The following is a 13,798-nucleotide window of genomic DNA, read 5'->3' as shown; positions in this document are numbered from 1 at the left end:
CTTTTTTAAAGGTGTTAATTTAACATGAAAAATAATGAAGTGAACAAATTCATTCGCGACAAAACATTTTTTTTGTTGCTGAAAATGGCTAAATAAGTTTAGTATCCCTTTGAGTGCAAAATGCATGTATTTGAACTGTGGGAAGTATAAATAAATTGCTTATTTGTATTGGGGAGGTATTGCCTCACTCACATGGTGGGCTTCCTCCCACTCGCTTCCTGTTATCAACGAATTGGCAGCTGGGTGAGTTCAAGGTCCTACTCAGACTATTCTGTTAAATAAAAAAAAAAGAGGAATCGAAAACATCCTGATTTGGTGCGTGAATTTGAAACCAGTTTCCAAACAAAATAAAGCACGTTCTTCCTCTTTTGCTTGCTTAGCAAGCTTCGGGAATTGCGTCTTTCCTTGCCGGCATTCGAGAGCATTGCAATGAACAGTGAAAATAATCCTGGAAGTGTCACTGTACACGCACTTTGGAAAATCTTTTTTTAATGCGCTTTAAACGTAACCAAACATGAACATATTCGTGATCAATGTCACACTGAAAGCTCTGCTAAGTGAAACGTGAATATAGCGGACTTTTGGCACATCACATGATGCCAACGTGTTATACAAAAGGATAGAAATGTCAACACTCCCAACAGAATGTTGGTTGAACCGAACACTGTCGTGGAAACTCGTCGTGTGCACAACATACGACAGGGATTGTCGTGCTGTGGCCGGGCGCTGGGAGGCTCTACACGGTCCTGATGATCTGCGTGTTGACAGTGGACATGGAGCCCTCTCTGGCCCTGATCTTCACCTCGCGGTTCATCTGGCACCACGTGCACGGGAAACACCACATCAGCTTGCAGCAGTCGTCGCAGCAAGAACCCTGCGGGCACCGCAAATGGTTCACTCGAGTGCATAAACGCTGAATGAAGATTGTACTTCAGAAATTGCTCCAAAAACAAATATTTCGTAACTCTTTCAATGCCAGCCATTAAAAAAAGAAAAAGAAGAGGAATCTCGAGTGCCTGTCAACAGTGACTTTTACGGCAATCATTTTTGGTTGCAAAAATCTCCAATGGTCCTTTTCTACCATAAAATCCACCAACAATGAAAATGTGCTTTTCATAGCAAAATAATGCGTTTACAAATATTCACCAACATAACAATTTTGCATGTGATAAATGTTACAAAGTATTTGCACACTATTTAGTAGTAGTATCTAGTAGTGTGCGCGTGCATGTGTGTGTGTGTGTGCAAGCATTATGCCGTGCATATATGTGTGTGTTTTTTCCATAAAAAAAAAAAACAGTTGATGGCAATTACTGTTGACGGCGCTCCTTGTTAGGATTCCTATTGACGGCAATTGTCATCAACGGCAGTCAAAGAATTAAAAAAATAAATGCAACTGTACTGAACTTAAACAAACAATGCAACTGAACTGGACTTCGGCAGTGATTCTCCCACGAGAGGTACACACCTTGGGTGCCAGAGTGAAGACGACGAGCTGTTGACTCAGAGGGGGCGGCCGAATGAATGACAGCGAGCTTCCGTTCGTAATGAATCGAGTGCTGGCAGCGAACTTTGCGTGCCGCTCGCGAAATCACTTGGCGCACGACTTCATCCATGGTACGTATGAAATTATAATTATGGTCACCCGGATTCAATGTCGATGTAAAACACAGAATATGTGGCCCGTGTCCACGCCCGAATGGGCGACGAGTGAACTCAACCTTGAGACACTGCGCGAATGGTAAAAAATGGGGAGACGTTGGTGTCGTCTTGGAAAACTAATTAAAGCCCTTCGAGAGGCACCGGCAAGACTCAAGGTCGACTGATATCATTGTCGGCCTGTTTCCAAAACAACCGCCGCATGGACTTTCTCCTGGAAGCATTGCTGCCGGACGTTTATCTTTCACCCCTCCCCCTCACTTTGTCACGTTGCGTGGTGGTGGTGGACGCCAAAAAGAAGGCAGGAGGGAGGAGCAGGGTGTATTTGAAGAAGTGTATTGCTAAAACACAGAGAAAACTAAATCCAAAAACAAACAGCCCAAAGTAGCAAACAAAAATAACAAGTGAAGCTAAAACAGAACCGTGACCAAAACATGACCGAAACAAACCTGACAGCAGTAAAGGGAGAGCAAACAAACGAACATGACAGTAGCAAACGGCAACAATGACCCGACAACGAGTGGTTGGGCTGGGAGTCCTTTTAAAGCACTAATTACCTAATGACCAACAGGTGTGCAGCTGCAGGGGGGAGCCCTACAGTGCCACCTGTTGGTCACAAACCGAATCATGACACACGTATGCTCTTTGTGTCTCAATTAACAAGAGGATCTGTTTCGGGGTGCTGGCAGGGACATCGACACTAATTTTACGCTTAAGCAATTTGCCACTCTACACCACGCAACAGCATCCCTGACACGTCAATGCCTTAGTTGGCTTTTTACAAACTTGGGTCAATAAATCGGATTTTGACCCCCCCCCCCCCCCCAAAAAAGGAACCAGAGTTTTTGTCTACATGTGAAAGCTTCTCCTTCTGTTCCATTTGACGGGCTGTACTTAGAAACGTGGCCACATTGTGCAGAGACAATTCCGATTTTAGCGGCCGCGACTCGCCACGTGAAATGTTCCGGCAGAACCTCACACGCCGCAAGTGTCATCAATCAGGCGCGTTTCCTCCCGCCGCGCCTGTTGTAAAAGCAACAGGGGCCATGCGCTGTGGTGCCGGGCGGCCGTAGGGGGCTGTTTGGGACGAATGGAAAAGCGGCGGTGCGCACAGCAACCGAGTTAAGGACAACGTCATGAAAGGGGTGCGGCAGCCACACGGGGAGAGGTGAGGTTTTAGTGAACTTTGGGGTTTGTGAAATAGCCGCGAAAATAACTCAGATTTCATAAGAAATCTGATCACAGTGGTTTCAAAGGTAATATATGATCATATATATGCCTACAGTTAACTGTGGGCAGCTTCAAAGAGCACGAAATGGCCTCTATAAAAGTTAAACACAACTGAACTGTACTTGGGCACTGATTCTTTCCTGTACCACTGGAGGGAACCCGTGGACCACATTTTAAGCATCATTTCAAGAGATAAATAAATCTGTTCAAGTCCCCGTCAGCCCATTATCATCCCCCACACCCACACACCCTTCCTTGGCGACGGGCAGCTTTTTACCGGGATGGCGTGGCGCTCCCTGATGGATGAGCGGAGCATGCATGACACGATGCAGCAGAAGTCAAGCAACGGCATGGCGCAGCACCAGCCGTGCTCGCTGGCCGTCTGGCACTGCATGCAAGGGAAGCACCACAGGCCGCAGCAACCTGACAAAGAGACAACATTCAACCTGATTGCGTCATCATGTAAACATGGCGCATGTGTACCAGAAAACAAGCTGTACTTGGAAAAAGGATTGAATTCAAATGTTTTGCACACAAAAGTTACAAGCAAAAAGCATCAGTGTTGCACCCCCAAAAATGCTGATTTATTGCTCAAGTTACATGCAATTAAAACGTACTTACAATTTCTACTAAGTCTAATCTATTCAAGACACATCTGCGAATTGTTCCATTGTGAGACAAATAAATGTTTTCTTATCTTATCTTAACTTATCTATTATGGAAGTAGTAAAAACGTTACTTGGGAAGTTTTACGATGACCCGAGTGGCGAAATGAAGCCACAAGTGACTTACAAGTGCCCATGTCGCTGCAGCAATCACAGACCCCGGTGCTCCAGGTGGAGTGACGGAAAGAATTGGTCACCACTTGGGTCACCACCTGGGTGGGCTGCTGATAGACGGCCTGGGAGGGGGGCTGGTAGTAGGCCATGTCTGGAGGGGACAGAAAATGTGTCAATCCAATTAGCAGTCATCTCACTGCGGTGGTACGTTTAAGAATCACTGAATACAATTCAGTTGTAGTTCATTTTTAAGTTCAAATCATTTGTATTGAATCACCGGCAATACAAGGACCTGTCCTGAAACAATTGAGACACGTCAAGTCGGCATACAGTACTTCCTTGACACCAATTGGTCCATTGGCACCATTTTGTGGCAGCTTTAGGGTGTTACACAAAATAAACAGAGTATATATAATATTACTATATCTCATCCCCTGAACGTACTATACACCATTTAGTTACCCCTTATGCATACGCACCGCTGTTTAATAAGGCACACACGGCATCTTGTTGCTTTGTACTTGTCCCGTAACGGAGAGAAGCCCATTTCCACTCGTAAAAAGAAATAATAATAATAATAATACAGTGCAAATAATGTTTCTAATACAAATTGTAGTTGGGCTTAAGCCAGCTCGCTTGACCGGGGCAACCATTTTGAAGTGCAAATATACTCGAAACACACTTTTTTTTTCTTTTTACACCGAATTTACGCAAATTTGGTCACACACACTGAATGATACACTAATAATAAAAATGAATACGAATAATTATAGTTAGGACCTTGGTTTGCAGGTCACTTTTTGCGAGGCTAACTCGTTAGCACCCCGAAGCTAAAATGGGGCCCCTCATCACCCCCACAGTCAACGAGGACGTTTTCAAATTGAATGTTTATTCGTAGAAAATAGGAGCCAAACAACTATTATTATATTCCTAAGCCTAAAAGGGTGGTTTTGGGGTGCTATAAACGTAGAATAAGAAGTTAACGTATGACAAACTACCTTTCGCAGAGCCATTCATTCATTTGGAGGGCACATAATCATTCATGAAACGTCGACATCTCTAATATGCTTTGCAAGTGCATAACGAGTCCATAAAACTGCGCTATATAAATGAGATAAGAATTTTATGAAAGAGCCTTTGAAGTTCAAGTCAGGTAAAATCGATCTTGCAGCCAAATCAAGTCTCCTCCTAAAGTTTAACAATAACCCTAAATCGGACCAACAGTTCAAATGATTTAATAATAATATAATATAATTAATATTTACCTTTTTTCTCGCCGTGCGTTGAGGAACTTGATAAAGAGGACCAACGCATCCAAGTGCAAGTCAAGTCTCTTTATGGGAAAACTTTCGATTTCAACTGAAACCCTATCGGCCAACCCCCTCGGCATCCCACCTTGGATATACTGTAAAACCAAATCATCTCGAAAAAAGAGGAATCGAAAGTGAACACAAAGAGAAAAATAAAGCACACTTACATTCAACAGACTCATTTTTAACAAGCCCCAAACTTGATTGGCTACATTATATTTTTTAAATCATTCGCTACACACGTGATATTATGCAAGATCGGATCGTGGCAACCGATTCAGGGTGTCCCCCGCCTACTGCCCGAAGACAGCTGGGATAGGCTCCAGCACCCCCCCGCGACCCGAGTGAGGATCAAGCGGTTTGGAAAATGGATGGATGGATGGATGGATCGTTATCCATGAACACACGATGCACGGGGTTTATATGACCCATATTTACAGATCTTAATTTATACATTGTTCAAACTTTCACAACAAAATTACAGAAGTTTTCAGGATGTCATCTGATTTCATAAATCATTGTATCATTATCGGATTTCTTTCGCACAAATATGACTGTAAGCATGATTAGACGACATTGTGTGGTCACTTTCTTTTTCTTGCTGAGATTCAATTTCTTTCAGTTTCACTTCTGCACTCGGACTGGTTTTTGCTTTGCTAGTTTCCATATTCGTATGAACTCATGTTTGCCTCTTTCTGCTTTGACAAATAAAGTGTCTCAAAAAAATAACCAACGGATCCATATAAAGTGGATGTAAGAAGTCTGACGTCCCCCAATTCAAATGCCAGTTTTGGACATAAAAATTCAAAGTAGTTGCGCAGATTATAATGGTGGAATCTTGAATCACATATTTGTGTCATATCCACCCCCCCTCCCCCACAATAAAATTGCATTTGAACAGTAGGAGTGTGAACTTCTATTCATCCATCCATTCATTTTCTGATCGGCTTTATCCTCACAAGGGTCGCTGGGGGGGGGGGGGGGGGCGGGGGCTGGAGCCTGTCTCAGCTGTCTTTGGGCAGTAGACGAGGGACATCCTGAACCAGTTGCCAGCCAATCGCAGGTGAACTTATACCTACTGTATATACTTACGTATTACCTAAACAGTTTCAGACAAATATACCTGTTTTTGCTTCTGCTTGCTCAGAATCACTCAAAGGTTGTCCAAATATCTCCAAATGGAACACCACCATTACTCATATTGATTGGAATCATACATTTTTATTCATACTTGCCAAACATGGGAAGTTCACTGCACCTAAATAGGATGTAAGACAGAAGATCAAGTTGCATGCTGGCGGGGGAATGGGGAGAGGGACTTGAATGATACCCTCAAGGAAACTTAGCTGGCTTGAATGATACTCTTAGGAATGAATACAGAGGTGAGAGAATTACAAAATAAAAATAAAAAGTACATAAGCAAATCCGCAGCGGCACCCAAAAAAAAAAAACGTAAACTTGACACTCTCAGGAATTCATACAGAGGTGAGAGTTCAAGCAAAAAGGGACATATCACAAGCAATGTACAGCTTGAAACAAGCACATCATTTCTTCAAAGGAGTCGCGGTTACATTTCGTGAAATTAGATGAAGGGAAAGACATTTTTTGGGAGTTACAAAAAAGCATGGAGGTCAGTCATGCGAACCGAACCAGTGGTTCGCTTTTCCAAAAAAATCACCTGTTCGCATTTGTTGGGGAACTTATCATGGGGGGGGGGCCGCCTTGTTGTGGTTTTTGTGCTCACAAGATAGTGCCAAAGCTCTGGCTAATAGGAAAGTAGTAACTGGTGTCAAGAGTAGATTTCTCAGGTGTCAACATTTTTCATCCATCCATCCATTTTCTGAACTGCTTTATCCTCACAAGGGCATGCTGGAGCCTCTCCCAGCTGTCTTTGGGCAGTAGGCGGGGGACACCCTGAACCGCTTGCCAGCCAATCGCAGGGCACACAGAGACGAGCAACCATCCGCGCTCACACTCACACCTCGGGACACTTTAGAGTGTTCAATCAGCCTGCCATGCATGCTTTTGAAATGTAGGAGGAAACCGGAGCACCCGGAGAAAACCCACGCAGGCATGGGGAGAACATGCAAACTCCACACAGGAAGTCCCGAGCCGGGATCAAACCCACGACCTCTGCACTGTGAAGTTGATGCGCTAACCACTCGGCCACCGTCAACAAATTTATGTATTTTTTGGTTAATACTCCCTTCACAGAATGTCAGATATCCGTACTTTCTATTCCTTGAGTTAGTTTTTCGACCTCCGCGGATGACGACGCAACATAACCACAACGAGAGGTCAAATCAACGGGCTTCTACGCAAGTTTATTCATTTGACAAAAGGTGTATTATATCTAACTGCCAGAAAATGTTGCGTTCTTTAGGGCGGGAGTGGACGTCCAATACAGTACTCGCATAAAAATGTACACAACAGAGCGCCCCCACCCACCCCAGAAATCAATCTCCGGGTCAAGCCCCCCCCCCCCCCCCTCCATCATTCGTTCAGTGCACAAGCTCCAGCTGGCTGCTAGAGAAGGGCAGCACGCCGCTGACGTAGTATGCGATGCCGAGGGAGAGCAGGGCGATGACCACCAGCAGCAGCAGGACTCTCCAGAAGCCAAGGTCCTCCACAAATTCCTGCCAGGTGGTGCGGAAGCTGGACAGCACGCCCTCGCTGCTTTGCAGGTTGGGGTTGAGCAGCGAGTGGCTCTCCATGGCGCTGGAGGCACACGCGAGGGGGTTATTTGGGGCGGGGCAGCCCGCTTGGGTTAAACCATTTGCAAAAGGAAACTGATCGGAGGAAAAGGAAATGGAAAACACTCAACACATATAAAAACCAAAATGGTTGGCAGACCATTTGGGTGCCAATTGATCACGTTTTTTTTTAATGTTCAGCCCAAGCACCTACCTCTCGCTGTCGGCCATCTGCATGGTCTCCAGCTTGGAGTGGGCTCCTCGGTTGAAGCCTTTCACCTCCTGCTCCTCCAGCCCCTCCAGCAGCCGGATGGCATCCTTGTTGACGCCGCGCCTCTTGGCCAGCACCAGCGGCGTGGAGCCGTTGTGATTACTACGACAAACCAACGCAAACGGGCGCCGTCACGCTCCAGCAAATGAGCCGTGCTGTAAACGGTGGTACCTTTGTATAACTTTGCCCATTTTTTTTAGGCCGATGCCAATATTCAGCAGAAAAAAAAATTGCGAACCGATTAATCAGCAGATTAATTTCAAACAGTGATTCAGTAAGTGTTGTACTTGTCCCACAAGTGGCACACAGGCCAAGGTTATCATAGTTAACGAAAACCAACAACAAAAAAATAACATTAAAAAAACATTTTTATTGATAAAATAAAAATGAATGTGTTTTAAAGAAACATCAAAAACTAACAAACTACATATTTCGTTCATAAAACTAACGAACACAAACTATAATTACAGCGAAATTGGCCTTCGTTTTAGTCTTTTCTGTACATCCATACAGAAAGAAAACTAAAACTAATTTTAAAAAAAACCTCGAACAAAAGCAGAAATTTTACCGTTTTTTACAAAACTTGGAACTTTAGTATTTGTTTAACTTTACAATTGAGATGAATTTTCAAATACAAAAACATGCTAAAAAAGTATTTCTGAACTGATCAAATTTGCTATGGATTGAGAGGATAAACAGTTTGTGGAATACGGGCGCCATCTAGTGGCACAAGAACGTCATTTCCAGTGACTCAAACATTGAACAGCATTTACTGTTTGATCAGAACGTAACCATATGTCGGTATTTATTCGGCAAAAGCCAGCTGGTTATGATTCCTTTGAAAAGGGCAATACCGGCCGTGTATTGTTGGGGCACTCACAAGTCAAGGTAGCGTTGTAAATGTGATTCGTCCCCAAGAAAAGGACATGGCATCACTTACCAAATATCAATCTTCAGCCCATTGGACACCAAGAACTGGATAGTATCCACATGGCCGCACAGGTGCAGCGCTGTGTTCCCCTGGTAGTCCGTCGCCAGCAAATCGGCGCCGAACTTGTGCAGCAGGCGACAGATGTCAACGTTGCCCCGCGCCGCAGCTAAATGCAGGCCGGTGCGTCCGCGGTTGTCGCGGATGTTGGGGTCGCATCCGGTCTCCAGGAGCCTCTTAGCGAAGGGCAGGTCTCCATCGATGCAGGACTGCAGCAGAGGGACGTTAGTCTGCGACGAATCGTTGATGAAAACATAGGACATGTCCGAGTGGGTGTCAGAAAGTTCCAGCGTACCTGCATGGGGAGGGACAATATCAGTTGCCAATCCGCAAACGCGCGCACACACACCAAAAAAATGTTGAAGTGACTGAGACATGGAGTATAACGTAACATTTGACTTAGTAATTATTATATACGAGTTTTGAGAAAAGGGACATTTTCAAGAGGAAACACGTTTTCACATGATCTGTATGGAGGAGGAAAAAAAATCCGTTAGCCTGTGGAAGTTGCTGCAGGTTAATGTGGGGGAAATATATATTTTTTATTCCCACAAGCGGGAACAGAATGCACATTCCTTCAGCAGCTGTGGAAAAACCACAGCTCCCCACCCTGGCACCCAACACACTGACATTGAAAGAAGAACGTTTAGAGCCAATGAGCTAATGTTAGCCTGCGAGCTAAACAGCCCAGCCGGATCGAAATGAACTTATATGCGACACGACGAGAATGGAATCAAATATATGAGCAAGTGACGGGGAGAAGATAACATGTTAGCTCGTCATTGTGTGGCGTACCTGTTAAAATGTCCCAAAACAGCCGTGAAAATATTAGCCAATTAGCAGCTACCGCTACGTGCTGTGTTGTTGATGTCTTCTTCTTCCGTTTATGCGTTTTCCTGACATCTAGCGGTCAAGCGTGTATCTAGAAAAACGTTCGAGTTTTTCCTCAGTACCCATTATTAACTTTTATTGGGGTCAGCCATATATTTTACAAAATAAATAGTTGAAGAATTCAAAGTTCGAGCACTTATTATGTTGCCACGAAGGATTTATGTCAGGCTATAAACTATTTTTATTCAAATTGCTTTATTCCAGCAAGGTACTATTTTTGCCATATTTTAAATCAACATCTGCTAGCTGGTTTCGAGAGCTTTTAAATTCTGCTTCTTTTCTGTGCATTTCACCACGGAAGAGCTCATTCTCGTTCTCATGCTCTTTTTTTCCCATCAGATTTTTAAATATGTCCCGGACTCTGTTGCATCTTTTAAGTCATCCATCCATTATCCGAGCCACTTATCCTCACATGCCGCGGGTATGCTGGAGACTATCCCAACTGACTTTGGGGAGGAGGCGCAATAAGCCCTGAACTAGTTTGCAAGCAAACAACCTAAGTTTAGGTGATGAATGAAGCTACCATGCACATTTTTGGAAAATGAGAGGAAACTTGAGTACCCAAAGAAAACCCACACAAGGGGAAAACATTCAAATTCCACGTAGGAAGGCCCGGGCCAGATTCGATCCCAAGACCTGCTCACTGTGAAGCGGATATGTCAACCAGTTGACAGTGTGCCGCCCTTTTAAAACCAAAGTCATCTAAACTAAAGCAGAAGGCACACATACAGACAATTCACACTCACATTCCCAACGAAAGACAATTTAGTCTCCCAAACCGAATGCTGCGTAACCCCTCTGAAGACTAACTGACAAATAATAGACAAGGCTGAAAACACTTTTGGTCATTTTATTCTGCTTTGTGATGATCGGCTAATATGGGAAGTAGCCAAACAGATCACATGACCACGTATGTACATTTGCATCCAAACCATTCGAAGGTGACAGTCACTAACAATCAAGAACGATGGGGAACGTGTCCAACACAACAGGGCAGCTTGATTCTACTGATCCAAGTGGATCAGTTACTCTGGTCCCTAATGAGAAAGATTCATTTATTTACAATGAACAGTGAGAAGGGAAAAACAAAACAACGGAACCTTTCTGAAATATTAAGTGCCCATCAATGATTGAGGTCAGCGCGCAATTACCGGTAACCCTCTTGTTGCATTATTTTGTCAGGAAAAGTAATAATGCTCCCAAAAAGTCAAAATTGACATTTTACATACACCACTTTTGCAAGTGGTGTATGTAAAATGAATTATTCGGTGACTCGTCAACGTAACACGAGGGTTGACTCCAAAGCGCGAGTCAGGGGAACGAGGCGCCAACTTTTAAAGCTAGCGTTTCTCCGCTGGTCCCATGACAGAGGCGAGGCGGCGTCCATTTTGTAGTCCCGAATAATCACCTCTCTTGCGGTGAAAAAGACGTCGCAGGATTCCGCTCAGTTCAAGTGAGCGGCGGCTCTCCTCGCAGAGTCCGTGCCCGCCTAGTCGGGCATGTCGATGCAGAGTTTGGATGGCGGGACAAAATATTTGCCGGGACTCTGCGTGATGACGACGCCGTTTTTTTTGTGGAACATGGGGGCGATCTTGGGTGGCGGCTCAGGGACGGGCGGGTCCTCGGCGGCCTCGGGGTCGTCGCTGCGTTGGAGGTCGTAAGAGACGTTGCCGTACTCTCGCAGGAAGGGGAGGAGCTCCAGCAGAAAGTGGCAGAAGTCCTTGCGGATGCCAAACCACCCTTGAAGGAAATCAGGGTTGAAATGATTGAAATTAATAAATTATTATGAAAACCTGATGGGAATCAGCGCAAAAATGTTTTCTAAAAATGTATTGACCAGTGTTAAAAGTAGTTGTTGATATATTTGATAATGGATCAGCTTGTCAATGAATCGATTCAGTGTTGCACCTCTGACGCTTGCTGTAATCGCTAAAATTGATGATGTGCATTTTTTTTCTTTCCAATCCTGCAACCCACCAAAGTTTCATTGCTTTTTACTCACAGTGGTTTCCGCCTTTCTGGCCGAAGGTGGTGACCATGAGCGTGAGTAGCGAGAGCCACAGCGGCACGAAGACGCATACGTAGCTCAGGCTGTTGTGGCCGTCCAGCTTGTGCACCAGGAGGATCTGCGGGACGGGGCGGGGGGAAAGGCCGCAAAAAACGTCAGCGGTGCGGCCCCAAGCCGTTGAAGTGTCACGGGGTCCTCACCTCAAAGGTGAGCAGCGGAACCACGATGGTCATCCAGCTGATCGCCATGGTAATGTGAGTCCGCCGCTGCTCGGCGATGATGTCGATGGAGCGGAGGAAAAGGACCGACCAGATGATGTAGTAAAGGACGACGAGGCACAGGAAGGACATGAGGATCCACAGTGGCACGCACACCACCTGACCAAAGATGGGCACAAGTCCGAATCAAGTCTCAAGTTTTGATCCACAAGTCTGAGTCAAGTTCAAGTCTTTTGGTTGCAAGTCCAAGTCCCTGGCCCGAGTTCGAGTCAAAAGCGCGAACTAACAGCAGCGTGGCAGTGTACTGCCCCCGGTGGCCAAGAGTGAGAAAACTTTTCTTTTAACTAAGGAAATGCAAAACCGGGTGACAAACTTTTTCAAAATGCCCAATTTTCTTCTTTTTATGATATATACAGCAATACTTGTTTTGCATTAAAAAAATTATTTTTTTCAATTTTGACCACATTGCTGTCTACTTAAAATTAAAAATGAATGTGAGGGCCCCTCACCAGCCAAGGCCAGTTGATGATCCTGTCCAGCCTCAGAGCGATGAAGATGAACTGGAGAATATTCACCGAACAGAACACCTCCAGCTGAGGAAGAGAAAGCGTGTTGTTACTTTTTTACCCTGCAAGACGATTCAACATGTCGGCAGGTGGGCTGGCGCTTGAGAAAACTTGTCTTACCTCCAGGGAGCGGTCGTGTCTGAAGCCCCAGACACACGCCGCCACTGAGACGGGCGACACGAAGAAGAGCGGCATGAAGACGAGCAGCCAGAAGTAGTTGCCGCTCCCCCTAGCCACACGGTCGCACACCAACACCTCGAACATGAGCAAGAGGACGTGAAGCCCCACGGCGATCAGCATGGCCTTGAACTCCACGCACGTTTCGCCTTCAGCCCTGGTAGTGAGAGGGAAAAGAATCTTAATACCATTTTTTGACCCATATCACGCGCGGGTATGCAGAGATGCCCAAAGACGAGTATACCTGTACTGAGGATTGTGTGCCCACACTCCAGTGCCCACTGACGCTCCGATGATGACCAGCAGTTTCCACAGCCATATTGGGGCAAACACTGCCCAGTAGCTCCAGTGGATAACCCCATCAAGCCGCAATGACAGCAACACGGAGAACAGCAGTAGGCACAAGTAGATCAGGAACTTGCTGCGGGGGAGAAGGGAACGCACATGGATCACGACAAATTGCCAGGAAACGACATCAGAACTTGAGTTGAACCGACTATTTTACAACGGACTATGTTGCCTCGTGGTAGGACCATCACTTATATGAAGAAATCAATACAATAAACTTCGCGGTCGTCCATTACCTGGGATTAAAATCCTGAAAGAGTCCCCGTAAATTCATGGCGCAGAAGGAAATGTCGGGTTCGCTGTTTATTTCATGGTTTCGTTTTGTTTGATATTTCTTCTACTTTTGGACATTCAAACACATTCCTCGCTCGCTAGCTTGTGTTTTTGTTTTTGCCCGAAACCCTCCATCGGAAATGACGTCAATCACGACGGGCGGGAACTTCCGATCACGAGACGCAAAAGACGGAAACTTAAAAACTAAATTCATGAAAATAATAAACATAAACAAAATATCGCCACTACCACAAAGTATTAGTAGGACATTTATGCAGTCACCATACAGTAATATATTCCACATAACAAACACGATAAAAATCAACAGTCACACACTCAGTGGTGACAGAAATGGCACATGCAGGAGCAAAAGCCGATTAAACCTGC

The 13,798-nt window shown here is 45.0% G+C and overlaps 3 protein-coding genes across 3 annotated transcripts; all 3 read right to left on the bottom strand.

Annotated features, from left to right (window-relative positions):
- Positions 1-472: 472 nt before the first annotated feature.
- Positions 473-5,093, bottom strand: ponzr1 (plac8 onzin related protein 1). The gene is made up of 4 exons (XM_086105220.1): positions 4,934-5,093; positions 3,682-3,819; positions 3,167-3,312; positions 473-874 (listed from the first exon to the last, which is right to left on the bottom strand). The coding sequence occupies exons 1-4, from the start codon at positions 4,980-4,982 to the stop codon at positions 737-739; spliced, it is 471 nt and encodes a 156-aa protein (XP_085961346.1). The 5' UTR covers positions 4,983-5,093; the 3' UTR covers positions 473-736.
- Positions 5,094-6,179: 1,086 nt separating this feature from the next.
- Positions 6,180-9,817, bottom strand: LOC147209368 (ankyrin repeat domain-containing protein 46). Its single transcript, XM_086105219.1, has 4 exons — positions 9,726-9,817; positions 8,883-9,225; positions 7,886-8,044; positions 6,180-7,696 (listed from the first exon to the last, which is right to left on the bottom strand). The coding sequence occupies exons 2-4, from the start codon at positions 9,191-9,193 to the stop codon at positions 7,480-7,482; spliced, it is 687 nt and encodes a 228-aa protein (XP_085961345.1). The 5' UTR covers positions 9,194-9,225; positions 9,726-9,817; the 3' UTR covers positions 6,180-7,479.
- Positions 9,818-10,651: 834 nt separating this feature from the next.
- tmem185a (transmembrane protein 185A) lies at positions 10,652-13,547 on the bottom strand. Its single transcript, XM_086105218.1, has 7 exons — positions 13,375-13,547; positions 13,035-13,211; positions 12,734-12,947; positions 12,557-12,640; positions 12,030-12,206; positions 11,824-11,947; positions 10,652-11,561 (listed from the first exon to the last, which is right to left on the bottom strand). The coding sequence occupies exons 1-7, from the start codon at positions 13,410-13,412 to the stop codon at positions 11,311-11,313; spliced, it is 1,065 nt and encodes a 354-aa protein (XP_085961344.1). The 5' UTR covers positions 13,413-13,547; the 3' UTR covers positions 10,652-11,310.
- Between the last annotated feature and the right edge of the window lie 251 nt (positions 13,548-13,798).

The sequence above is a fragment of the Hippocampus guttulatus genome, chromosome 2 (assembly GCF_054856545.1).
Source record: "Hippocampus guttulatus isolate MCC_2025c chromosome 2, RoL_Hgut_1.0, whole genome shotgun sequence".
Taxonomy (NCBI): domain Eukaryota; kingdom Metazoa; phylum Chordata; class Actinopteri; order Syngnathiformes; family Syngnathidae; genus Hippocampus; species Hippocampus guttulatus.
Note: the sequence above shows the minus strand (reverse complement) of the source record. Positions and strands in the feature narration are given on the sequence as shown.